The 26040-nt window shown below is 63.9% G+C and overlaps 1 protein-coding gene across 4 annotated transcripts in view; it reads right to left on the bottom strand.

The window, feature by feature from the left end:
• Nucleotides 1-26040, bottom strand: part of USP54 (ubiquitin specific peptidase 54) — a 138870-nt gene that overhangs the window by 78530 nt on the left and 34300 nt on the right. For all 4 annotated transcript variants that reach the window (XM_048502622.1, XM_048502626.1, XM_048502625.1 and 1 more), the window contains exons 3-4: nt 3683-4499; nt 868-960 (exon numbers count right to left, since the gene is read on the bottom strand). In XM_048502622.1, coding sequence (XP_048358579.1) covers nt 868-960; nt 3683-3829 — 240 coding nt within the window. In that variant the 5' untranslated portion in view covers nt 3830-4499. The remainder of the gene's footprint in view (nt 1-867; nt 961-3682; nt 4500-26040) is intronic.

The raw sequence follows: 26040 nt of genomic DNA, 5'->3' as shown, positions 1-26040 counted from the left end.
AGCTCCTCACCAGTAGTTATAATTTGCATCCACTGTATTTAAATTTGACTTCACAAATTAAAACAGTCCACCGATGAGATGGTGAGTGCAACTTTTCTCTAGTTTCATCCCATGCTGTCCAACCATATATCATTGCCCCAACTGTCTTTTTCAAAGGATGGAGACAAAACATGAATGTTTATCCATCTCTATACCCGACAATTTGTGTCACACTTAATTTCCACACCCCCATCCCAGTCCTATCACAAGATATAGACCAGGGGTAGGGAACCTTTAACACTCAAAGAGCCATTTGGACCCGTTTTCCATGGGAAAAGAAAACACTTGGAGCCGCAAATAATTGTTGACATTTAAAATAAAGATAACACTGTATATATTGGCGTTTTTTTACCTTTTACTCCGCTCATTCTGAGAAGCGCATGGATGCGTCCGCCCTGCTGCCTGCAGAGGCCGAGGAGCAGAGATAAGACCAGCTTTCGGCCCCTCACACCGACCGCCGGGGAAAAGCCCGCCCAGCTCCAATGGGGCAGGCGATGAGAGGAAGCCAGTGGCCTTGTCTCCAGCGTGTAACTCGCTTGGGCAATTGGTGCGCCCGCCCTGCTGCCTGCAGGGCGGGCAAGGATGGGGCCAGCAGCTCGGCTCGTGGAGTCACAGTGCAAGGACAGAAGAGCCGGATGTGGCTCTCGAGTGGCAGGTTCCCTACCCCTGATATAGACAAACCATGCCATTCTCAGATGCTGCTGCTGTAATACTGCACTCTCTCTCTTATAAGAGCATCTAATATGGCTCTCTCGCTGGATCCAGTGCTTTGACTGAACTATTAATGTGGATTTTGAGAATTTCCCCCTCATTCACTCTGTTGCTTACTTTGAGAGCACAAAATATACAGGAATCTCCCATGCATTTGTGAGTAGTCAGCTGTCGGAAACTGCGTCGAAAAATATCAAGATGCCAGAGGACCTATAAAAACAAAGCAGAACACAGTTTATCGTTTTGCTTTTAAATTCACATGAGACGGTTTGGACAAGAAGGTTTGACTAAAGGTAGAAAAACTACAAAGTCCGTCATTTTAGCCCATCATTTTAGCCCATCAGCACTAAAGGGTGCCAGTGTTTGTGACTTAATGGGCACATCAGTTTGGCCATTACCAACACCCCAGCACATTTGTGATTGGTTAGTTCAGGCACTAGTACCCCCACCCTCACCTTTAAGGCCCATTTATTTTAAGAAATTATAAACCTTTTAGAGTAGGAATATGTTCCTGAAAATGCAAAAATAGTGATTCTTAAATACTCCGTATGAATACAGATACAGAAACACTTTCAATTGATCAAGGATGTAGTTTTAAACAGCATCTCAAGAGCTAAACACATTAATAAACGTCACCCATTAAACCCATTTAATAATTTCGTCAGTTCCATACAATCAATATCGTGAGGGCAGATCTACAAAGCAGTGATGAATTTGTTCGAGAAAAATCTGCTCCGTTTCACAAATGGAGTCTATATCATCTGAGCTCAACAATCAAACTGTAACAAGGTCTCAAGGCTAGGGTTCCTGACTGAACAATTAATGAATCAGTCCTTTGTCTTGAACTTCTTGTGCAACATAAAAGTGAAACATAAACCCTGTGTTATTGGCTAATAAGGACATAACAAACACGATATGACTCAGTCTACAGAACTAATGGAAACAGGGGTAACTGTCAGACATAAATACGGTAATCTTTTTTTTTTACTATATTTTTGGCCCTAGCCCACAGGAGTATATTTCTCTTGCAGTCATTCTACTAGCTGCCATGTTTCTTCTTCTCATAATCTAAAGAGTTAAAAGCTAAGAACAATCAACTAAACAAACATCTACAACTGAGGTGGGTATTGGTCTTTACCCTACATTTTCTCCATGGTGCTCAGGGAAACATGCAGTGGCCATGCCGCCTTCTCCTTTATCCCCACAACAACACTACGAGGTAGATTAGGCTGAGAGAATGGCTGGTCCTGAGTGTTGCACAAATGAGAACTTGGGCCCTTCCCAGTCCAAGTGCAACACTTGCACCCCTGTGCTACATTAGATGCATTCCTGAACAAGCAGTTAGATCAGCCATTCTCAACCAGGGTTCCCTGGTACCCTGGGGTGCCGTGAGCATGTCCCAGGGGTACCGCGGCAACACTACCACCACCCCTCTCATTTCTGTGGTGTCTCCCACCGGCGCCAGAAAGGACATGGAGCTGGCCCATGGGGCAGGGCCTGCCACCAGGTCAGCAGCCACCACCACCCACAGTGCTTCCCTTCAACCTGGGAGGGGAAGGTGGGGTGTGTGGCAAGCAGGGGCAATGGGAGGGGAAGGTGGAGGGTGGCGGCAGGGGTACCGTGAGATATGAAGAGTGAGGTCAAGGGTACCCTGACCTCGAAAAGGTTGGGAAACACTGAGTTAGATCATAGACTTTAGCATCCCTTCCTATCAAGCCAGAACGCCAGCCACCAATGGCCAAACACACTGCTCAATTAATCCAAAGAACTATTAACAAATAAGTGTATGTTATGAGGTAATGTGCTTTCAAGTCATATTAGTGGGTGTGTGACAGATCCAGGGTCCAAGTCTCACAAGGCAGTTTGTTCAAAACTTGGGGGTCTTGGGGGTCAATGTCAATCCCACTCCTTCTATCATGAAGGTTGTGTTTGACCCTGGGGTACCACTGCAAGCAGTGATTTTATAAGCAAGCCTCTTTGTGGGGTAGTTTGCCATTGCTTTCCTTGGCTATTCTTTACCCCCTAGCTAAGAGCTAAGAGCCATGCTGGCAGAGGCTGATGGGAATTGTAGTCCATCTGGAGTGCCAAAGGTTCGCCACCACTGAGCTAGGTACTCATTTACCGACCAAGAAATGGATGGATGGCTGAGTCGACCGTGAGCCAGTTGCCAGGATATCTGACCCACACGGGGCTCGAACTCCTGACTGTGTGAGTGGCAGTGCAAGCACTTAACCACTATGCCACACGGCTCCTCCTTCTATCATAGACGACCCCTAAGTAATATTTTTATCAAGTCTTTGAAAACACTTCCAAAAATTGTTCTTAACTTGCACAAAATTATCACTTTTATTGACAGAACCTGTAGTGTGCTGAAAAACCACAAAAAACACAGAACCAGGGAAGCAAGAGTTCCAGGTGCTTTTCTGACCAATTGATCCTACCCTACCTAAAAATTCCACAGGTACATCTTAAAACAAAACATCAGCCCAACTAAGTGCCTGAAAGACCAACAACATTTTCCAGGGTATATCAGTGGTTGGGAGTCAAGTTCACTTCAACAGACACCTTATGAAAGCTGTTATCCTGGAAAGTTTTGTTTGTCTTTCAGTACCACTGGACTAGTAGTTTGTTCTACTACCAGAATACCCATTTTGTTCTACTAACCAGAATACTCATTAGAAATGAAGTGTATTTTAAAATATGCAATCTTACCATGGCAGCAAAGTCTTAAATTCAAGGGGAAAACATTTCACCGTACCAACACACTCATGTGACTGGATCAATAGGAGATGGGTTGCAACTGTGTTCACATTTTGGTGGAATTCCTTTTTTTTTATAGCCCCCAAGGAGTTTTCTATGCATAGCAGAGGAAAAGGACTGAAAGGGGAAACAGGTACAGAAAGACAAACAGGCATTCATCCAGATCTCTTACCTGCAATGCACTATTCAGAAAGCAGCTATTCTGCCCTGGCTCGTTGCTGAGACCTTTACTGGGAGCTATGGATGTCATGTTGCGTGGAGTGAACATTCCTTGCACGCTGCCCCGTCCCACAGAAAAATAGTTCCTCTTCCAAGACATGTTTCAGCCGCGCAGCATACAGGTGTTTGTATACCTGGATATTATCCTGATCAAGCCTCACTTTCATGCAGCATAAGAACTACGCTGCGCAAGAGGAAAACAAAGTTTGGTTCTCCAGACTGCTCATGTGCACTTCATGAAGCTACATGGATATACATGTTGTATTTTCCCCCCCTTTAAATCCAGCCGATGCCACTCGAACAGGGGGCCTCATGTTGGGAAACACTTGCCTTAACATCCAAACGGGAAAAATATGCTCAACAATCCAAGGACAGCGGTAAAATCCTTTAGCGTGTTTTTTTAAAAAAAAAATCAAAAATTCAGGGGAAGACTTCTACAAACGGAATGAGTGAGTGGAGATCGACAAGAGACTCTGGAACAAGTAGAAATGACTTCTGGTGATCCTTCTGTCAAAAATGACTTCTGGTGGCCCTCCTTAGGTCAATGAGCACAACCCAACCAGATGGCAGGTTCGTATCAGTTGCTCCTCACTGGTATACCGACAACGGGCAATTTGGCCTCGCATAAGTCAAGTCAGGGGCAGTTCCAGAACGACATCCTTTGATCCGAGTCCAAAAGGCCTTCCTTTCCTGACGTTCTTTTAACTTCCCGCACAGGACTGGAGCTGCGTCTTCTGCCGTGCTCCTCTTCTTGAAAGTGGACTGCCCAGCTGTGCCAGAAAGTATGGGAGAGACAAGAGAGAGAATCAAAGGCTGACGTCACTTAATTACTCACTTGGTTTTGCTCTCTTCTGCCAAGATCGGCGTCCTGCCTCACCTCCTACCAGAAACCCAGGAGCAAAGCTGACACGCTACAAAACAAAAACCTCGCAGCATCCCAAAGGAGCTATCCCTGTTTACGCTGCAGACATTTCCAAAGGCAAGTTTGGGTTTCCTAGAATGACTGGAAAATTTAAATATTCTAAGAAGCATCTCTCACAATGCACAAAGCCTTCTTCACGTTTCCAGATAGTCGTTCATGACACCCACATTTTGCAACAAAAGTCATTTTGTGTAAATCAGCTCATCTGAATTTCTGTCAGAAAAGAAAACGTGAGTGGAGCACTCTAGAACATAGACAGTCCAGGAAACGGCAAATCAATTCACAAATCTCCTTCCTTGGTTCTGCCCTACTAATTTTTTGCAGGGGGGTGCCAGTTAGGCAATTCCAAGAGATTTGGGGGTGGAGTCTAGTGGAGGGTGGGGTTTGGGGAGGAACCTCAGCAGGGTGTAATATAATAAACTCCACCCTCCAAAGCAGTCATTTTCTTCAGTGGAACTCATCTCGGGAAATTAGTTGTAATTCCAGGGGATCTCCAGGCCCCACCTAGAGGTTGGCACCCAACTTTTGTACATAACCTAGACCAGGGGTCTGCAACCTTTGGCTCTCCAGATGTTCATGGACTACAAATCCCAATTGGCCATGCTGGCAGGGGCTGATGGGATTTGTAGTCCATGAACATCTGGAGAGCCACACATTGCAGACCCCCTGACCTAGACACTGACAGCATCAATTGATGTTTACCAGCATAGGTAAAGGTGTCAAATTTTATAGCAAGGCAATCTGTGGCTCATAAGAGCCAAAGTGATTAGCAAGGGGATAGACAACTGAAAATGTAAAACTTAAACAAAATAGTTTTTTAGCTGCTGAATTCCAGGCAGGCAGTTTTTTGCAGGGGCACATTTTGAATGTGGCAAAGTTTAAAGCAGTGGTTCCCAAACTTATTTGGCCTACCGCCCCCTTTCCAGAAAAAATATTACTTAGCGCCCCCTGGAAATTAATTTTTTTAAATTTTTTAATAGCAATTAAACAGAAAGATATATGAATTAATGTTTCTACCTGTGGCCATCACCGCCCCCCTGGATCGCTGCAGCACCCACCAGGGGGCGGTGGCGCCCACTTTGGGAATCACTGGTTTAAAGCTACCAACAATGCTGTCTCCACCTACTAATTCCCTGAGACTTGGGGCAAAGGGCTCTTTAACCCCCCCTCCCCCTCCCCCCAATGTGAATGGCAAAAGAGGCTTTCGTAGAGCTTTATGTGCTTGGGCAGCTTGGCTGCTTGCTGTCTTGTGGACGGGAACACATAGCCGAGATGCCTCCCAGCTTCCACAAGGACTGTGGAGGCCACGGTGGGGTGGTGGAGTGGGGGGCACCAGAGTCTGGACAGGGGAACCCCCAACCTGATGATTCTCCCACCTTGACTCTGCTGCCCCGGCACAGCCTCTGCAGTCCTTCCTCAGTGAGGAAAGGCTGTGGAAGCCATGCTGGGGTGGCCTAATTGTTGGGGAGTGTGCTGGAGGGTAGGACTGGCAGAGGGTGCAGGAGAAGGAGGTGGTGGCAGGCAGCACAATGCTCCTCCAGCTCCTCCCTCCTGGGGGGTGGAGGGGGCAGGCAGCCAAACATACCCTCCATGTGACCAGTGGGATCCAAAAATTTTAGTAACAGGTTCCCATGGTGGTGGGATTCAAAAGCGCCACTGGGACTGGGAACGAGAGGAACACGATGGGAGGCGTGACCCGGGCATTCGAGTGAGGCTGAGGGCTGTGGCAAGAGACACAGCCGCTGCGCCCGATCACTTGGGCGAGAAACTTGAATGCACATGCAGAGGCATGCCCAGAGCTGCCGCCTGCGCCGGTGCCCCTCCTGCTAGACTGCTTCAAGTTCTGCACGCTGCTGCTGAGAGGAGGGGCATAACTAAGGCAATAATCACGTGGCAAAATCACCGATTAGTAGCCCCCTCTCGGCACACACAAATAATTAGTAACCTACTCTCGGGAACTTGTGAGAACCTGCTGGATCCCACCTCTGCCCGCGGGAATGGTGCCTGGGGTCCCCCCCACAATGCCTGTGCCTCTATGGTATACAGTCAAGGCTGCCCTCCAAAACAATCATTTTCTCAAAGGGAACTGATCTCTGCCAGCTGGAGATCGATTTGTCACTTATATTTTCAGAACTACAGGCTCCACCCTGAGTTTGGTAACTCTATCTCAAGTAAGCGCTATTGAATAAATTGGGACTTATTTCGGAATAGATCTGCCTAGGTTTGTTCCCACCGTCCCTGTGAAACAGACAAGTGAAATCCAGCTTCTGCATGAGCCATTCCTTGTTCTCAGTGTTGCTTCCTGGCTATTTACCAACACTCTTTTAGGACAAACCCGTTTTGCAGCGTTCCTAAATATGGAATGAATTGTTTCGCAGCAGCTCCAAATACCAACCCTATACTTTCTTCAAGCCTCGAAGCCAGCTCAAAGAGCAATTGATGAACCAGATGGTTGCTATTCATTAAAATATACCCCTGATAATGATAGGTACACTAAGAGAGGGAAAGAATCAAACCCACAAAAACAATGCTCAAATGATTGTGAAGAGATCGCCAATTTCATTGCGGAGATAGTTGAGAGTTCTCAGTAGAATGTACTTGTTGTGCTCCCCGTGGGGCCTTTTTATCTATCACGTAGTCATGCATTTGCTCCTGATTTATGTATTCCTTTCTGACTATGCCAATAAAGGCTTATGTATGTATGTAATGCTCAAATGAGGACATTGTAATTAGACATGAAAGGTATGGGAAAATGTTTATCACACTCGTACTGTTTTGGGCTGCATAGGTATATGATATGATTTTACCTTACAACTTTGCACTATTTTGAAACAAAAAGAGCAGAGAACTGAAACCAATGGCGGGCCCCTTCCGCACACGCAAAATCATGCATTTTCAAACCACTTTCACAACTGTCTGCAAGTGGATTTTGCCATTCTGCACAACTTCAAAGAGCCCAGAAAGCAGTTTGAAAGTGCATTATTCTGCATGTGTGGAATGAGCTGCAGTCTCTAAAAGTGTTCCATAGTCTTTCCAGAACAAACTTCTGCTCTGAAAAAACACAGAGCCAGGATTATCAGGCGGCGCACGCTTATCCAGTGCGTACATTCTAGAACCAATGTTCCCAGTCTCATGTAGAATTTCCAAAGCAAATTCTTTCACAGTACAATCTCAGCATCGTTTCAGCAACATTCACCAGAGCGAGGCCAGCCGACGTAAGAACAGACATTACAGAGCTGGGTCTAAATTACGCAAATTCAAGTTAAAATGCTTCTCGAAATGCTTATTAGGTGGACCCAGACATGATAAAATCTCTGGCTTTGTGTATACACGCGTGCACACCCTTCAGTGACAAAAGTATCATTAACAAGATTAACAAACGCGGGCATTTTTATGCATTATGATTGCATTCTAACAGTAAAGCCATTCACTCGACCAAGATCCTAGCAAAAACGTATACATCTGAAGAATTTTCAGTGATTGGAGACCCTAAATGTTTTTACTCTCTGATGTGATCCGACCATTATTGTGTTCAAACTAATTCACTCCTGAAAGCTTGTACTTGCAGTGGTGAAGGGGAGGAACAGGAAACATTATGGAGTGAGAGGCTGAGGACAAAAGGGCGAGGGACGTCACTGTGGGAATCAACCGAAGTTTTAGAAACAAGGACGCTGCTTCTTTTTTGCACTTATTGCTGGTAATGTAATCAGATTTCTTTCAGGACCCACGGGTTACCTGCAACTGAACTTCATTCATACGGCTATGCTCAGGAATCTCAATCATCATGGGAATCACGATAACAATAACAAACTTTGAGTGAAGTACTATGAGGAGAATGTCGGTTTGCATTTACAATCAGCAACAGTACTAGACTATACAGGATGTAGGATTTGGAGTTCCTTGGAATAGGGGCTTCTCTTTTGAACATAAGAACAAGCCAGCTGGATCAGACCAGAATCCATCTAGTCCAGCTCTCTGCTACTCGCAGTGGCACACCAGGTGCCTTTGGGAGCTCACATGCTGGAGGTGAAAGCAATGGCCTTCTGCGGCTGTTGCTCCCGAGCACCTGGACTGTTAAGGCATTTGCAATCTCAGATCAAGGAGGATCAAGATTGGTAGCCAGAAATCGACTTCTCCTCCGTAAATCTGTCCAAACCCCTTTTAAAGCTATCCAGGTTAGTGGCCATCACCACCTCCTGTGGCAGCATATTCCAAACACCAATCACACGTTGCGTGAAGAAGTGTTTCCTTTTATTAGTCCTAATTCTTCCCCCCAGCATTTTCAAAGGATGCCCCCTGGTTCTAGTATTGTGAGAAAGAGAGAAAAATTTCTCTCTGTCAACATTTTCTACCCCATGCATAATTTTATAGACTTCAATCATATCCCCCCTCAGCCGTCTCCTCTCCAAACTAAAGAGTCCCAAACGCTGCAGCCTCTCCTCATAGGGAAGGTGCTCCAGACCCTCAATCATCCTCGTTGCCCTTCTCTGCACTTTTCTTTCTCTTAGCACACTATGCAAAGTGTCACACTAACTAATGATCGCACATAAATAATGAATTATGTAGAAAGCAGTGGCAAAAAATTACCCAGGGCAGGACAGCAAAACACCTGATACTGTACAAAAACGTTATAACTATCAAGGAAAAAATCAGAAGTGACAAAATAGAATATGAACTATAACTGTTTGCCGACTGAATATGCATCATTTTGTAACTGTCTGCACCTCTGCAGTAATTGCATCCAAACCTCATTTTAGAGAAATGGTACTGAAGGACCACTCTGCTCCCAAGCTTCAATGAGATTCAGCTGACCTTCACTGACTTGGTTATTCTGTATTCAGCATGGTTGCAACCTTACAACTTCATTTCTCCAAGACAATGGCTTCCAACCTTGATTTGACTTAACTGGTTCCCTGGATCTGTTGTCAGAATGGAGGGGGAGGGGGGCTCTGTTTACAGCAATGCCTCTACCCATTCTGCCAACTCCTTGGGGCGTCTAGCAGTACCAAAGTGGAGAGTCCATTCTCTGCATTGGCTCAGTGTACCCACAAGGACACACAGTAAGTACACATCTGCCTGGACTTGCCCTCTCCAAATCAGACTTGCATAATGCCTTTCTGAAACCTTTCCTGGAGGGATTAAGCAAACACAGTACCCCCGCCCTGGAGAGTAGTCCCATCTCCAGCCCAAGAACATACACCCTGTGAAGACAGTGGACTTGTTCATGTGTTTGCCCCAAGTGTTTCTGCCAAGTGTTGTTTTAATTCTTCTTTCTCTGAGAATCTCACTTACGACCAACTCGTTTCCACCGTCATTGTTATTTAGCTGTAATTTCATCAGCTAACTTCTCCCTTTCAGGCATTCCTGAGCTTGGACCATCAAGCAGATGCCTCAACTCATTAGATTAACGACCCAACCATTAAGATTGATGTCTGTCTTTTGTCTTTCCTTGGAAAGGAAGGAACTGTCTTTGTCCTGGGAAATTAAGGGTCATTCTGCATAAACCTCAGGGTCCCTTTTCCCCCCATAAGAAGCCCCTTTGCCCAATTGCACTTGTTCAATATTCCTGGACGCTTCTCAGTCTGTGATACTGTTCCACAACACATTCTTCTTCTACCACAGTCATTTAGCTCTGATCACTGGACCATTCCATTCCAAGTTCAGGAGATGATAATTCTTACTTCCCCAATTCCATCATCTATCCCAAACCTATCCCCTCATAACTGCTTATATACGAGAACTGTGTGTATTCTGCTGCTTTGATGATTGTGTGCTTGTGTACCCCTATTATCCCTTAATAAAAATTTTAAACTTTATCTGCTCCCCTGAATAATTTCTTCCAAAAGCTGACTTTTGACAAACATAGGCAAACGAGATCTTGAGCTTGCCTGACTTTTTGCTAAGCTAAGAGTCTGCCCTCACTGATTCCCCACTGTAAAAGGGAAAGACTCCCACTACTTCAGGTAACAGATCCATGCCCTGGTAACACAGAGACTAGACAATTGTCATACATGCTACATGGGCCTGCCTCGAAGTCAACTCAGAGGCTCCAGACACATAAAACAATACTATACATTTTGATAATTACTGAAAATAAAATTGAAGAGGAATTCATAGGACAAAAAGAAAAAAAGGAAAAAGAACTGAAGTGCAATCTGTTTACCTGGGAGTAAGCTCGGTTGCTGGCAATGTGGCTTGCTTCTGAGTAAACCCTCCTAGGGTTGTGATTCACCCGTTCGAAGAGTTGCATGGTTGCTTCAAAGCAAAGCCACCTTCTACCACCAAGCTTACTCCCGAGTAACGCACGCCTCAGAGCCAACCATTTTTTCTAAACTAAAACCTCAGTATTCAGGTTAAATTGCCGTGTTGGCACTTTGCGATAAATCAGTGGGTTTTGGGTTGCAGTTTGGGCACTCGGTCTCGAAAAGGTTCACCATCACTGCCTTAGAAAGTTCACCAGGAAGTAGGTGGTATTCTACAATTTCCCAGGTCTAACCTGATGTAACTTGCTTTTATGGAAGCTGTTAACCCCAAGAGCCGAGACATCTTTCATGGTAAATGTTTTTGGAAAATAAGCGATATGGTACCTGTTTGTGCTATAATAAGCTTTCCACTCTGTTCTTCCCAAAGCAAATAAAAGGAAACACTTGTGAGGAGAGGCGGAGCTGAAGCATCTACTGGTTCTATCAAGGAGGAGCAGACATCTTCCCCCCACACCAATAGTCATACTTGCCTTCGACTCATAGCTTTCTTAAAAACGGGCCACCCAGAGGGTAAAACCCTCCATGAAAAAACCCAGCAACGTGGTAACAATGGACCTTCTTGGAGGGTTATTCATCCACTAGCTTTATGAAGGGAGATATAGCCCTTGACCCACCACTTGTGTTCTCTGAATCGCCACTACCACCATAAGGGGATCCCAGCATGTGCCACGAAGCAAGGAAAAAGAGGACACACTGACCGGGGAGTGAGCATACATGGCCCCTGCAGTTGCCAGCTGTCTCCATGGTAACAGCTGACAAATCCTGGTTGCCAGAACAGACACTCCGGGAGGATGCCACGCCTCTGGAAACGTTCAGCATTCTTAAGGCCGAAGCTTCTTCAGACATGCTCAGTGGGCCCAGCACAGACATAAACAACACACCTTCCCTTGAAGGATAGTGGCAGGAGACAAAACAGAAAGGCTGATAAAATCTTCTGCTGATCACTGCAAAAACACCGTAATGTGGGCCTCACAGGCGTCTCACCCTATTCTGTCACTGCATCACACTGGCTGTTCGTATTTAACTTACTGTCTACCCGTTTCCCTATTTGGATACCCTGTTGAGTGTTCAAAGCAGGCAGACATGATTTTCAAGGAAGGATACGCAGGGAGGTTTGCCACTGCCTGTCTCCGCATCAGGGTCAGAGCTACATTTTTTTTCTGAAGAGGGGCAAGAGGATAAAATAATGTTCCCTATATATTATATTCATATTTTTCCTGCATATATACATGTATAATCAATGTATGTAACAGTGATGGCGAACCTTCTCAAGACCGAGTGCCCAAATTGCAACCCAAAACCCACTTATTTATCGCAAAGTGCCAACATGGCAATTTAACCTGAATGCTGAGGTTTTAGTTTAGAAAAAACGGTTGGCTCCGAGGTGTGCATTACTCAGGAGTAAGCTTGGTGGTAGTCTGGGGGGGGGTGGGGGGGGGGGCCTGGGGGGGGGGGGGGGGGTGGGGCCGGGGGGGGGGGGGGGGTGTGGGGGGTGGGGGGGGGGGGGGGGGCCTGGGGGGGGGGGGGGGGTGGGGGGGGGGGGGGGTGGGGGGGGGGGGGGGTGGGGGGGGGGGGGGGTGGGGGGGGGGGGGGGTGGGGGGGGGGGGGGGTGGGGGGGGGGGGGGGTGGGGGGGGGGGGGGGTGGGGGGGGGGGGGGGTGGGGGGGGGGGGGGGTGGGGGGGGGGGGGGGTGGGGGGGGGGGGGGGTGGGGGGGGGGGGGGGTGGGGGGGGGGGGGGGTGGGGGGGGGGGGGGGTGGGGGGGGGGGGGGGTGGGGGGGGGGGGGGGTGGGGGGGGGGGGGGGTGGGGGGGGGGGGGGGTGGGGGGGGGGGGGGGTGGGGGGGGGGGGGGGTGGGGGGGGGGGGGGGTGGGGGGGGGGGGGGGTGGGGGGGGGGGGGGGTGGGGGGGGGGGGGGGTGGGGGGGGGGGGGGGTGGGGGGGGGGGGGGGTGGGGGGGGGGGGGGGTGGGGGGGGGGGGGGGTGGGGGGGGGGGGGGGTGGGGGGGGGGGGGGGTGGGGGGGGGGGGGGGTGGGGGGGGGGGGGGGTGGGGGGGGGGGGGGGTGGGGGGGGGGGGGGGTGGGGGGGGGGGGGGGTGGGGGGGGGGGGGGGTGGGGGGGGGGGGGGGTGGGGGGGGGGGGGGGTGGGGGGGGGGGGGGGTGGGGGGGGGGGGGGGTGGGGGGGGGGGGGGGTGGGGGGGGGGGGGGGTGGGGGGGGGGGGGGGTGGGGGGGGGGGGGGGTGGGGGGGGGGGGGGGTGGGGGGGGGGGGGGGTGGGGGGGGGGGGGGGTGGGGGGGGGGGGGGGTGGGGGGGGGGGGGGGTGGGGGGGGGGGGGGGTGGGGGGGGGGGGGGGTGGGGGGGGGGGGGGGTGGGGGGGGGGGGGGGTGGGGGGGGGGGGGGGTGGGGGGGGGGGGGGGTGGGGGGGGGGGGGGGTGGGGGGGGGGGGGGGTGGGGGGGGGGGGGGGTGGGGGGGGGGGGGGGTGGGGGGGGGGGGGGGTGGGGGGGGGGGGGGGTGGGGGGGGGGGGGGGTGGGGGGGGGGGGGGGTGGGGGGGGGGGGGGGTGGGGGGGGGGGGGGGTGGGGGGGGGGGGGGGTGGGGGGGGGGGGGGGTGGGGGGGGGGGGGGGTGGGGGGGGGGGGGGGTGGGGGGGGGGGGGGGTGGGGGGGGGGGGGGGTGGGGGGGGGGGGGGGTGGGGGGGGGGGGGGGTGGGGGGGGGGGGGGGTGGGGGGGGGGGGGGGTGGGGGGGGGGGGGGGTGGGGGGGGGGGGGGGTGGGGGGGGGGGGGGGTGGGGGGGGGGGGGGGTGGGGGGGGGGGGGGGTGGGGGGGGGGGGGGGTGGGGGGGGGGGGGGGTGGGGGGGGGGGGGGGTGGGGGGGGGGGGGGGTGGGGGGGGGGGGGGGTGGGGGGGGGGGGGGGTGGGGGGGGGGGGGGGTGGGGGGGGGGGGGGGTGGGGGGGGGGGGGGGTGGGGGGGGGGGGGGGTGGGGGGGGGGGGGGGTGGGGGGGGGGGGGGGTGGGGGGGGGGGGGGGTGGGGGGGGGGGGGGGTGGGGGGGGGGGGGGGTGGGGGGGGGGGGGGGTGGGGGGGGGGGGGGGTGGGGGGGGGGGGGGGTGGGGGGGGGGGGGGGTGGGGGGGGGGGGGGGTGGGGGGGGGGGGGGGTGGGGGGGGGGGGGGGTGGGGGGGGGGGGGGGTGGGGGGGGGGGGGGGTGGGGGGGGGGGGGGGTGGGGGGGGGGGGGGGTGGGGGGGGGGGGGGGTGGGGGGGGGGGGGGGTGGGGGGGGGGGGGGGTGGGGGGGGGGGGGGGTGGGGGGGGGGGGGGGTGGGGGGGGGGGGGGGTGGGGGGGGGGGGGGGTGGGGGGGGGGGGGGGTGGGGGGGGGGGGGGGTGGGGGGGGGGGGGGGTGGGGGGGGGGGGGGGTGGGGGGGGGGGGGGGTGGGGGGGGGGGGGGGTGGGGGGGGGGGGGGGTGGGGGGGGGGGGGGGTGGGGGGGGGGGGGGGTGGGGGGGGGGGGGGGTGGGGGGGGGGGGGGGTGGGGGGGGGGGGGGGTGGGGGGGGGGGGGGGTGGGGGGGGGGGGGGGTGGGGGGGGGGGGGGGTGGGGGGGGGGGGGGGTGGGGGGGGGGGGGGGTGGGGGGGGGGGGGGGTGGGGGGGGGGGGGGGTGGGGGGGGGGGGGGGTGGGGGGGGGGGGGGGTGGGGGGGGGGGGGGGTGGGGGGGGGGGGGGGTGGGGGGGGGGGGGGGTGGGGGGGGGGGGGGGTGGGGGGGGGGGGGGGTGGGGGGGGGGGGGGGTGGGGGGGGGGGGGGGTGGGGGGGGGGGGGGGTGGGGGGGGGGGGGGGTGGGGGGGGGGGGGGGTGGGGGGGGGGGGGGGTGGGGGGGGGGGGGGGTGGGGGGGGGGGGGGGTGGGGGGGGGGGGGGGTGGGGGGGGGGGGGGGTGGGGGGGGGGGGGGGTGGGGGGGGGGGGGGGTGGGGGGGGGGGGGGGTGGGGGGGGGGGGGGGTGGGGGGGGGGGGGGGTGGGGGGGGGGGGGGGTGGGGGGGGGGGGGGGTGGGGGGGGGGGGGGGTGGGGGGGGGGGGGGGTGGGGGGGGGGGGGGGTGGGGGGGGGGGGGGGTGGGGGGGGGGGGGGGTGGGGGGGGGGGGGGGTGGGGGGGGGGGGGGGTGGGGGGGGGGGGGGGTGGGGGGGGGGGGGGGTGGGGGGGGGGGGGGGTGGGGGGGGGGGGGGGTGGGGGGGGGGGGGGGTGGGGGGGGGGGGGGGTGGGGGGGGGGGGGGGTGGGGGGGGGGGGGGGTGGGGGGGGGGGGGGGTGGGGGGGGGGGGGGGTGGGGGGGGGGGGGGGTGGGGGGGGGGGGGGGTGGGGGGGGGGGGGGGTGGGGGGGGGGGGGGGTGGGGGGGGGGGGGGGTGGGGGGGGGGGGGGGTGGGGGGGGGGGGGGGTGGGGGGGGGGGGGGGTGGGGGGGGGGGGGGGTGGGGGGGGGGGGGGGTGGGGGGGGGGGGGGGTGGGGGGGGGGGGGGGTGGGGGGGGGGGGGGGTGGGGGGGGGGGGGGGTGGGGGGGGGGGGGGGTGGGGGGGGGGGGGGGTGGGGGGGGGGGGGGGTGGGGGGGGGGGGGGGTGGGGGGGGGGGGGGGTGGGGGGGGGGGGGGGTGGGGGGGGGGGGGGGTGGGGGGGGGGGGGGGTGGGGGGGGGGGGGGGTGGGGGGGGGGGGGGGTGGGGGGGGGGGGGGGTGGGGGGGGGGGGGGGTGGGGGGGGGGGGGGGTGGGGGGGGGGGGGGGTGGGGGGGGGGGGGGGTGGGGGGGGGGGGGGGTGGGGGGGGGGGGGGGTGGGGGGGGGGGGGGGTGGGGGGGGGGGGGGGTGGGGGGGGGGGGGGGTGGGGGGGGGGGGGGGTGGGGGGGGGGGGGGGTGGGGGGGGGGGGGGGTGGGGGGGGGGGGGGGTGGGGGGGGGGGGGGGTGGGGGGGGGGGGGGGTGGGGGGGGGGGGGGGTGGGGGGGGGGGGGGGTGGGGGGGGGGGGGGGTGGGGGGGGGGGGGGGTGGGGGGGGGGGGGGGTGGGGGGGGGGGGGGGTGGGGGGGGGGGGGGGTGGGGGGGGGGGGGGGTGGGGGGGGGGGGGGGTGGGGGGGGGGGGGGGTGGGGGGGGGGGGGGGTGGGGGGGGGGGGGGGTGGGGGGGGGGGGGGGTGGGGGGGGGGGGGGGTGGGGGGGGGGGGGGGTGGGGGGGGGGGGGGGTGGGGGGGGGGGGGGGTGGGGGGGGGGGGGGGTGGGGGGGGGGGGGGGTGGGGGGGGGGGGGGGTGGGGGGGGGGGGGGGTGGGGGGGGGGGGGGGTGGGGGGGGGGGGGGGTGGGGGGGGGGGGGGGTGGGGGGGGGGGGGGGTGGGGGGGGGGGGGGGTGGGGGGGGGGGGGGGTGGGGGGGGGGGGGGGTGGGGGGGGGGGGGGGTGGGGGGGGGGGGGGGTGGGGGGGGGGGGGGGTGGGGGGGGGGGGGGGTGGGGGGGGGGGGGGGTGGGGGGGGGGGGGGGTGGGGGGGGGGGGGGGTGGGGGGGGGGGGGGGTGGGGGGGGGGGGGGGTGGGGGGGGGGGGGGGTGGGGGGGGGGGGGGGTGGGGGGGGGGGGGGGTGGGGGGGGGGGGGGGTGGGGGGGGGGGGGGGTGGGGGGGGGGGGGGGTGGGGGGGGGGGGGGGTGGGGGGGGGGGGGGGTGGGGGGGGGGGGGGGTGGGGGGGGGGGGGGGTGGGGGGGGGGGGGGGTGGGGGGGGGGGGGGGTGGGGGGGGGGGGGGGTGGGGGGGGGGGGGGGTGGGGGGGGGGGGGGGTGGGGGGGGGGGGGGGTGGGGGGGGGGGGGGGTGGGGGGGGGGGGGGGTGGGGGGGGGGGGGGGTGGGGGGGGGGGGGGGTGGGGGGGGGGGGGGGTGGGGGGGGGGGGGGGTGGGGGGGGGGGGGGGTGGGGGGGGGGGGGGGTGGGGGGGGGGGGGGGTGGGGGGGGGGGGGGGTGGGGGGGGGGGGGGGTGGGGGGGGGGGGGGGTGGGGGGGGGGGGGGGTGGGGGGGGGGGGGGGTGGGGGGGGGGGGGGGTGGGGGGGGGGGGGGGTGGGGGGGGGGGGGGGTGGGGGGGGGGGGGGGTGGGGGGGGGGGGGGGTGGGGGGGGGGGGGGGTGGGGGGGGGGGGGGGTGGGGGGGGGGGGGGGTGGGGGGGGGGGGGGGTGGGGGGGGGGGGGGGTGGGGGGGGGGGGGGGTGGGGGGGGGGGGGGGTGGGGGGGGGGGGGGGTGGGGGGGGGGGGGGGTGGGGGGGGGGGGGGGTGGGGGGGGGGGGGGGTGGGGGGGGGGGGGGGTGGGGGGGGGGGGGGGTGGGGGGGGGGGGGGGTGGGGGGGGGGGGGGGTGGGGGGGGGGGGGGGTGGGGGGGGGGGGGGGTGGGGGGGGGGGGGGGTGGGGGGGGGGGGGGGTGGGGGGGGGGGGGGGTGGGGGGGGGGGGGGGTGGGGGGGGGGGGGGGTGGGGGGGGGGGGGGGTGGGGGGGGGGGGGGGTGGGGGGGGGGGGGGGTGGGGGGGGGGGGGGGTGGGGGGGGGGGGGGGTGGGGGGGGGGGGGGGTGGGGGGGGGGGGGGGTGGGGGGGGGGGGGGGTGGGGGGGGGGGGGGGTGGGGGGGGGGGGGGGTGGGGGGGGGGGGGGGTGGGGGGGGGGGGGGGTGGGGGGGGGGGGGGGTGGGGGGGGGGGGGGGTGGGGGGGGGGGGGGGTGGGGGGGGGGGGGGGTGGGGGGGGGGGGGGGTGGGGGGGGGGGGGGGTGGGGGGGGGGGGGGGTGGGGGGGGGGGGGGGTGGGGGGGGGGGGGGGTGGGGGGGGGGGGGGGTGGGGGGGGGGGGGGGTGGGGGGGGGGGGGGGTGGGGGGGGGGGGGGGTGGGGGGGGGGGGGGGTGGGGGGGGGGGGGGGTGGGGGGGGGGGGGGGTGGGGGGGGGGGGGGGTGGGGGGGGGGGGGGGTGGGGGGGGGGGGGGGTGGGGGGGGGGGGGGGTGGGGGGGGGGGGGGGTGGGGGGGGGGGGGGGTGGGGGGGGGGGGGGGTGGGGGGGGGGGGGGGTGGGGGGGGGGGGGGGTGGGGGGGGGGGGGGGTGGGGGGGGGGGGGGGTGGGGGGGGGGGGGGGTGGGGGGGGGGGGGGGTGGGGGGGGGGGGGGGTGGGGGGGGGGGGGGGTGGGGGGGGGGGGGGGTGGGGGGGGGGGGGGGTGGGGGGGGGGGGGGGTGGGGGGGGGGGGGGGTGGGGGGGGGGGGGGGTGGGGGGGGGGGGGGGTGGGGGGGGGGGGGGGTGGGGGGGGGGGGGGGTGGGGGGGGGGGGGGGTGGGGGGGGGGGGGGGTGGGGGGGGGGGGGGGTGGGGGGGGGGGGGGGTGGGGGGGGGGGGGGGTGGGGGGGGGGGGGGGTGGGGGGGGGGGGGGGTGGGGGGGGGGGGGGGTGGGGGGGGGGGGGGGTGGGGGGGGGGGGGGGTGGGGGGGGGGGGGGGTGGGGGGGGGGGGGGGTGGGGGGGGGGGGGGGTGGGGGGGGGGGGGGGTGGGGGGGGGGGGGGGTGGGGGGGGGGGGGGGTGGGGGGGGGGGGGGGTGGGGGGGGGGGGGGGTGGGGGGGGGGGGGGGTGGGGGGGGGGGGGGGTGGGGGGGGGGGGGGGTGGGGGGGGGGGGGGGTGGGGGGGGGGGGGGGTGGGGGGGGGGGGGGGTGGGGGGGGGGGGGGGTGGGGGGGGGGGGGGGTGGGGGGGGGGGGGGGTGGGGGGGGGGGGGGGTGGGGGGGGGGGGGGGTGGGGGGGGGGGGGGGTGGGGGGGGGGGGGGGTGGGGGGGGGGGGGGGTGGGGGGGGGGGGGGGTGGGGGGGGGGGGGGGTGGGGGGGGGGGGGGGTGGGGGGGGGGGGGGGTGGGGGGGGGGGGGGGTGGGGGGGGGGGGGGGTGGGGGGGGGGGGGGGTGGGGGGGGGGGGGGGTGGGGGGGGGGGGGGGTGGGGGGGGGGGGGGGTGGGGGGGGGGGGGGGTGGGGGGGGGGGGGGGTGGGGGGGGGGGGGGGTGGGGGGGGGGGGGGGTGGGGGGGGGGGGGGGTGGGGGGGGGGGGGGGTGGGGGGGGGGGGGGGTGGGGGGGGGGGGGGGTGGGGGGGGGGGGGGGTGGGGGGGGGGGGGGGTGGGGGGGGGGGGGGGTGGGGGGGGGGGGGGGTGGGGGGGGGGGGGGGTGGGGGGGGGGGGGGGTGGGGGGGGGGGGGGGTGGGGGGGGGGGGGGGTGGGGGGGGGGGGGGGTGGGGGGGGGGGGGGGTGGGGGGGGGGGGGGGTGGGGGGGGGGGGGGGTGGGGGGGGGGGGGGGTGGGGGGGGGGGGGGGTGGGGGGGGGGGGGGGTGGGGGGGGGGGGGGGTGGGGGGGGGGGGGGGTGGGGGGGGGGGGGGGTGGGGGGGGGGGGGGGTGGGGGGGGGGGGGGGTGGGGGGGGGGGGGGGTGGGGGGGGGGGGGGGTGGGGGGGGGGGGGGGTGGGGGGGGGGGGGGGTGGGGGGGGGGGGGGGTGGGGGGGGGGGGGGGTGGGGGGGGGGGGGGGTGGGGGGGGGGGGGGGTGGGGGGGGGGGGGGGTGGGGGGGGGGGGGGGTGGGGGGGGGGGGGGGTGGGGGGGGGGGGGGGTGGGGGGGGGGGGGGGTGGGGGGGGGGGGGGGTGGGGGGGGGGGGGGGTGGGGGGGGGGGGGGGTGGGGGGGGGGGGGGGTGGGGGGGGGGGGGGGTGGGGGGGGGGGGGGGTGGGGGGGGGGGGGGGTGGGGGGGGGGGGGGGTGGGGGGGGGGGGGGGTGGGGGGGGGGGGGGGTGGGGGGGGGGGGGGGTGGGGGGGGGGGGGGGTGGGGGGGGGGGGGGGTGGGGGGGGGGGGGGGTGGGGGGGGGGGGGGGTGGGGGGGGGGGGGGGTGGGGGGGGGGGGGGGTGGGGGGGGGGGGGGGTGGGGGGGGGGGGGGGTGGGGGGGGGGGGGGGTGGGGGGGGGGGGGGGTGGGGGGGGGGGGGGGTGGGGGGGGGGGGGGGTGGGGGGGGGGGGGGGTGGGGGGGGGGGGGGGTGGGGGGGGGGGGGGGTGGGGGGGGGGGGGGGTGGGGGGGGGGGGGGGTGGGGGGGGGGGGGGGTGGGGGGGGGGGGGGGTGGGGGGGGGGGGGGGTGGGGGGGGGGGGGGGTGGGGGGGGGGGGGGGTGGGGGGGGGGGGGGGTGGGGGGGGGGGGGGGTGGGGGGGGGGGGGGGTGGGGGGGGGGGGGGGTGGGGGGGGGGGGGGGTGGGGGGGGGGGGGGGTGGGGGGGGGGGGGGGTGGGGGGGGGGGGGGGTGGGGGGGGGGGGGGGTGGGGGGGGGGGGGGGTGGGGGGGGGGGGGGGTGGGGGGGGGGGGGGGTGGGGGGGGGGGGGGGTGGGGGGGGGGGGGGGTGGGGGGGGGGGGGGGTGGGGGGGGGGGGGGGTGGGGGGGGGGGGGGGTGGGGGGGGGGGGGGGTGGGGGGGGGGGGGGGTGGGGGGGGGGGGGGGTGGGGGGGGGGGGGGGTGGGGGGGGGGGGGGGTGGGGGGGGGGGGGGGTGGGGGGGGGGGGGGGTGGGGGGGGGGGGGGGTGGGGGGGGGGGGGGGTGGGGGGGGGGGGGGGTGGGGGGGGGGGGGGGTGGGGGGGGGGGGGGGTGGGGGGGGGGGGGGGTGGGGGGGGGGGGGGGTGGGGGGGGGGGGGGGTGGGGGGGGGGGGGGGTGGGGGGGGGGGGGGGTGGGGGGGGGGGGGGGTGGGGGGGGGGGGGGGTGGGGGGGGGGGGGGGTGGGGGGGGGGGGGGGTGGGGGGGGGGGGGGGTGGGGGGGGGGGGGGGTGGGGGGGGGGGGGGGTGGGGGGGGGGGGGGGTGGGGGGGGGGGGGGGTGGGGGGGGGGGGGGGTGGGGGGGGGGGGGGGTGGGGGGGGGGGGGGGTGGGGGGGGGGGGGGGTGGGGGGGGGGGGGGGTGGGGGGGGGGGGGGGTGGGGGGGGGGGGGGGTGGGGGGGGGGGGGGGTGGGGGGGGGGGGGGGTGGGGGGGGGGGGGGGTGGGGGGGGGGGGGGGTGGGGGGGGGGGGGGGTGGGGGGGGGGGGGGGTGGGGGGGGGGGGGGGTGGGGGGGGGGGGGGGTGGGGGGGGGGGGGGGTGGGGGGGGGGGGGGGTGGGGGGGGGGGGGGGTGGGGGGGGGGGGGGGTGGGGGGGGGGGGGGGTGGGGGGGGGGGGGGGTGGGGGGGGGGGGGGGTGGGGGGGGGGGGGGGTGGGGGGGGGGGGGGGTGGGGGGGGGGGGGGGTGGGGGGGGGGGGGGGTGGGGGGGGGGGGGGGTGGGGGGGGGGGGGGGTGGGGGGGGGGGGGGGTGGGGGGGGGGGGGGGTGGGGGGGGGGGGGGGTGGGGGGGGGGGGGGGTGGGGGGGGGGGGGGGTGGGGGGGGGGGGGGGTGGGGGGGGGGGGGGGTGGGGGGGGGGGGGGGTGGGGGGGGGGGGGGGTGGGGGGGGGGGGGGGTGGGGGGGGGGGGGGGTGGGGGGGGGGGGGGGTGGGGGGGGGGGGGGGTGGGGGGGGGGGGGGGTGGGGGGGGGGGGGGGTGGGGGGGGGGGGGGGTGGGGGGGGGGGGGGGTGGGGGGGGGGGGGGGTGGGGGGGGGGGGGGGTGGGGGGGGGGGGGGGTGGGGGGGGGGGGGGGTGGGGGGGGGGGGGGGTGGGGGGGGGGGGGGGTGGGGGGGGGGGGGGGTGGGGGGGGGGGGGGGTGGGGGGGGGGGGGGGTGGGGGGGGGGGGGGGTGGGGGGGGGGGGGGGTGGGGGGGGGGGGGGGTGGGGGGGGGGGGGGGTGGGGGGGGGGGGGGGTGGGGGGGGGGGGGGGTGGGGGGGGGGGGGGGTGGGGGGGGGGGGGGGTGGGGGGGGGGGGGGGTGGGGGGGGGGGGGGGTGGGGGGGGGGGGGGGTGGGGGGGGGGGGGGGTGGGGGGGGGGGGGGGTGGGGGGGGGGGGGGGTGGGGGGGGGGGGGGGTGGGGGGGGGGGGGGGTGGGGGGGGGGGGGGGTGGGGGGGGGGGGGGGTGGGGGGGGGGGGGGGTGGGGGGGGGGGGGGGTGGGGGGGGGGGGGGGTGGGGGGGGGGGGGGGTGGGGGGGGGGGGGGGTGGGGGGGGGGGGGGGTGGGGGGGGGGGGGGGTGGGGGGGGGGGGGGGTGGGGGGGGGGGGGGGTGGGGGGGGGGGGGGGTGGGGGGGGGGGGGGGTGGGGGGGGGGGGGGGTGGGGGGGGGGGGGGGTGGGGGGGGGGGGGGGTGGGGGGGGGGGGGGGTGGGGGGAGGGGGGGGGGGGGGGGGGGGGGGGGGGGGGGGGGGGGGGGGGGGGGGGGGGGGGGGATTGGGGGGGGGGGGGTTGGGGGGGGGGGGGGGGGGGGCGGGGAGGGGAAGATGGGGGGGGGGGGGGAGAGGGAGAGGGGGGGGGGGGGGGGGGGGGGAGAGGGGGGGGGGGGGGGGGGGGGGGGGGGGGGGGGGGGGGGGGGGGGGGAGGGGGGGGGGGGGGGTGGGGGGTGGCAAAATCACCAGTTAGTAACCCCCTCTCGGCACACACAAATAATTAGTAACCTACTCTCGGGAACCTGTGAGAACCTGCTGGATCCCACCTCTGGCCTTGTGTCATATGTAGATGGCATTGCTTGGTGGCAGAACAGTGTGGGTGACAGCTACTGCCCACCTGAGCATGTAAGCTCAGCTTTTGGGCCCCTGCCCAAATACTAGACTAATTTGTATTTCAAGCACCAGCAACCCTATTCACTGCCCTACTCTGTTTTCAACTCATATTTGTCACACTCATTTTAAAGAAAAAACAGCCAGAGTGCTCACCCACTTTTACACAACTTTACATGAGAAACAAGTTTATAAAACAGATTGCATTGTTAGCAGTCATTAACACACCAAACCTTATTATCTTCACTTGAAACATAATAAAAGTCCATGCACTGGAGTTGCTTTCACACCCTGCCTAGCATGACCTTGAGAGAGATGGAAAGCATGACACACGATGAATGACAAAGGGACTCTGCCTGAGAATGGGGTCACACAATGAGAATAAAACTTCATATAAGCACAGCAGGCAGACAGGTGGTAAAGAAGACAGAACCAACACAGGTGAGCACCTTTGTGCAAACGTTATGATTCGCCGGATGATACAAACAAAATCTGGTAGTTCTGAAATACAACATGGGTGTAAAAGACAATTTACACATAGCGGAACCGGTTTAATAAACCCGTGACATGCTTCAGTTCTACAATTACTTCTTCTGATAAAAGTATTCACTCCTGCAAATGTTAGTAATGTAGAGGCAAATCCTCCTCTCCCTCCAATATGGGGCTGGCAGGACCGGGATGGAAGATAACTGGCGATAACTGGAGAGGATGGACCCGGAGGAAGGAAGGGTTTGGGAAGGGGAGGGACGTCCATGGAATAAAATGTCGCCAGGTCCTCCTTCCAAAGTGGCCATTTTCTCCATGGGAACTGATCGCTGTCACCTGGAGATCAGCTGTAAGAGGGAGGGAGGCAGTGGCGTATCTGCCTAGGGACAAGTGCACCCCCTTATCCTCGGGCGCCACTCTTCTGGTCACGAGGGGGGGCACAAAATCGGCCCCCCACATGACCAGGAAGTCCTGCTGTCTCGTTGTTTTCACGTGCCTCGACCCCACCCGAGGCACGCAAAAAACGACAAGGCAGCAGGAAGTCCTCCAAGCGCCCCTCTCTTCAGAAGAGACTGCAGGCTGCTGAGGGAGTCTGGGGGGGGGGGAAGGTGGACAACCTAGACCTTGCCCATGTCCATGGTGACATGGGCAGGTTGAGGGCAGTGGGGGTGGAGCCTGGGGGCATCAGGGGCAGAGCTAGGGTGGTGGGGGGCAGAGCCTGGGGGGCCTCCTGGAGACAATTTGTCTCCGGGCGCCATTTGCCCCTGGTACACTTCTGGAGGGAGGTAGCCCTACCCAAAGCCTTGAGGACAGTGACTGATGGAATACCCTCTCACAAAGAGCACATGGACATGACGATGTTTTTTACTTCAAACAGCTTTTAACATCTAAATCTCAGCAAACAGCTATTTAGGTTTTATAGGTGTATTTTATTGTAGGCTTGACTTGTTATGGCACGGTACGATTGTACTGTTATTGTACTGGGTGTGTATGTTATTGTAGAACATTGTATTTTTGTTTTGTCAGCTGCCTTGAATATGACTGTAGAAAGGTGGGGTATAAATGCTTTTAATAAATACATAAATCAATATTTGCTCCTTAATGCTTCAACAGAAGTATACTGCCCTGAAGTTTTTCCTGCATAAGCTTAAGCACCAATTTTTAAGACATCAAAATACTACAAGGAGGTTAGCGTTCACAAACAGTGTTTAGCTCAGCCCTCCTCTTCTACATATTAAAAAGAGAAGGGGAAGGGGGGGGGGGGCTCAGCCAAGAACAATGCAGGCTTCACAGAGGATTCCTAATGCGGTATCATTTTATTCGTTCGTTTGTTCGTTCGTTCGTTATTTCGATTTCTATACCGCCCCATCCCCAAGGGGCTCCGGGCGGTGAACAACAAATTAATACAAACAAATAAGAAGGCAAACCATGCAATTTAAAACAACAACCTATAAAGCTCCAGCATTAAAATATACCGTATATACTCGCGTATAAGTCGACCCACATATAAGTCGAGGCACCTAATTTTACCACAAAAAACTGGGAAAACTTATTGACTCGCGTATAAGTCGAGGGTGGGAAATGCTGCAGCTGCTGGTAAATTTCAAAAATAAAAATAGATGCCAATAAAATTACACCAATTGAGGCATCAGTAGGTTAAATGTTTTTGAATATTTATTTTAAAGAAAAACAGTAAACTGGCTCTGTAAGTGGAAAAGAGGGTCAACAAGAACAATATGGTATCAACAATAACTTTAAAAGTACAAAAACCTTAGCTCAACCAGCAACCAAGCTAAAACACAAGAGTTAAAATCCTCCAAAATTGGATTCCTCACCATCTTCTGTATGTCCAAATGTAACCCAACTTAGATTTTAAGAGAGATATTATCAGAAATGGAAAATCTACTATTAGCTTCCATTGTAAACAATGGGGGATGGGGCATCCCCTTTGGGGGTCAATAACTTTGGATCCCCTGACCCAAACCTCACCAAACCTGGCTGGTATCATGAAGAGACTCTCCTGATGAGACCAGCCAGGTTTGGTGAAGTTTGGTTCAGAGGGTCCAAAGTTATGGACCCTCAAACAGGTAGCCCCATCTACTAATAGCTCCCATTGAAAACAATGGGGAATGGGGCACCTCATTTGGGGGTCCATAACTTTGGACCCCCTGAACCGAACTTTACCAAACTTGGCTGGTATCATCAGGAGTGTCTTCTGAGGGTACCCTGAAATTTTGGTGCCGCTAGCATAAAAACTGCGCCCCCTGCTGGCCGGCAAAGTAAAAACACACAAAAATTTTTAATGACCCGCATATAAGTCGAGGGGAGCTTTTTCAGCATTAAAAATGTGCTGAAAAATTCGACTTATACATGAGTATATACGGTACTAAATTACATTAAAACAGCGGTAATATCACAATAAAAGGCACCCGGTAAATCCTTTCCTTTAAAGCCCTCCCCTAGGGAGCAACCGGACTCCTCCATAGGAGGATGTAATCTTGATGTAATCGAACAGGGGCACCATACTCAGCGGCTGGAACAACTCGGTCTTACAGGCCCTGCGGAATTCACCAAGATCCCGCAGGGCCTGGACAGCTGGATATCCCCCCTAGATATTCCCCCTAGAAACACCTGTTCCCTAAGATAGCCATGCTCCAGCTAACAAAATATCAACTCTCCCCTGGGAAAAGACATGCCTGCATATCAGGATAGCTTCAGTGCTAGACACAACATGCAAAAACACACCTGTCTTTAACAAAAGGAGGACAGAGAGGTGGCATTGACATTAGTTTTCACAGAAAAGTGAATACAGAGGAACAGTGGTCTATTACAAAAAGATATATAATATTTGCAAATTTTCACTGTGTTGGAAGGGAAAAGGAGCAGGAAAGAGTTAAGGTACCTGCTGTGCTTTTAATGGTCATGTAACTTGGGAGCCCCAAAGTTCCATACATTAGAAAGAAATGCTCAGCAGGTGTTCCTTCCAGTAACTAAGAAGAAAATCCCTTAGGACCTTTCAAGGTTATGACTTAAAGGAAGATCCATTTCCTCTTGT

The sequence above is a fragment of the Sphaerodactylus townsendi genome, linkage group LG07, assembly GCF_021028975.2.
Source record: "Sphaerodactylus townsendi isolate TG3544 linkage group LG07, MPM_Stown_v2.3, whole genome shotgun sequence".
In the NCBI taxonomy this organism is placed as follows: domain Eukaryota; kingdom Metazoa; phylum Chordata; class Lepidosauria; order Squamata; family Sphaerodactylidae; genus Sphaerodactylus; species Sphaerodactylus townsendi.
The sequence above is the reverse complement of the archived record's forward strand: the minus strand, read 5'-3'. Positions and strand labels throughout refer to the sequence as shown.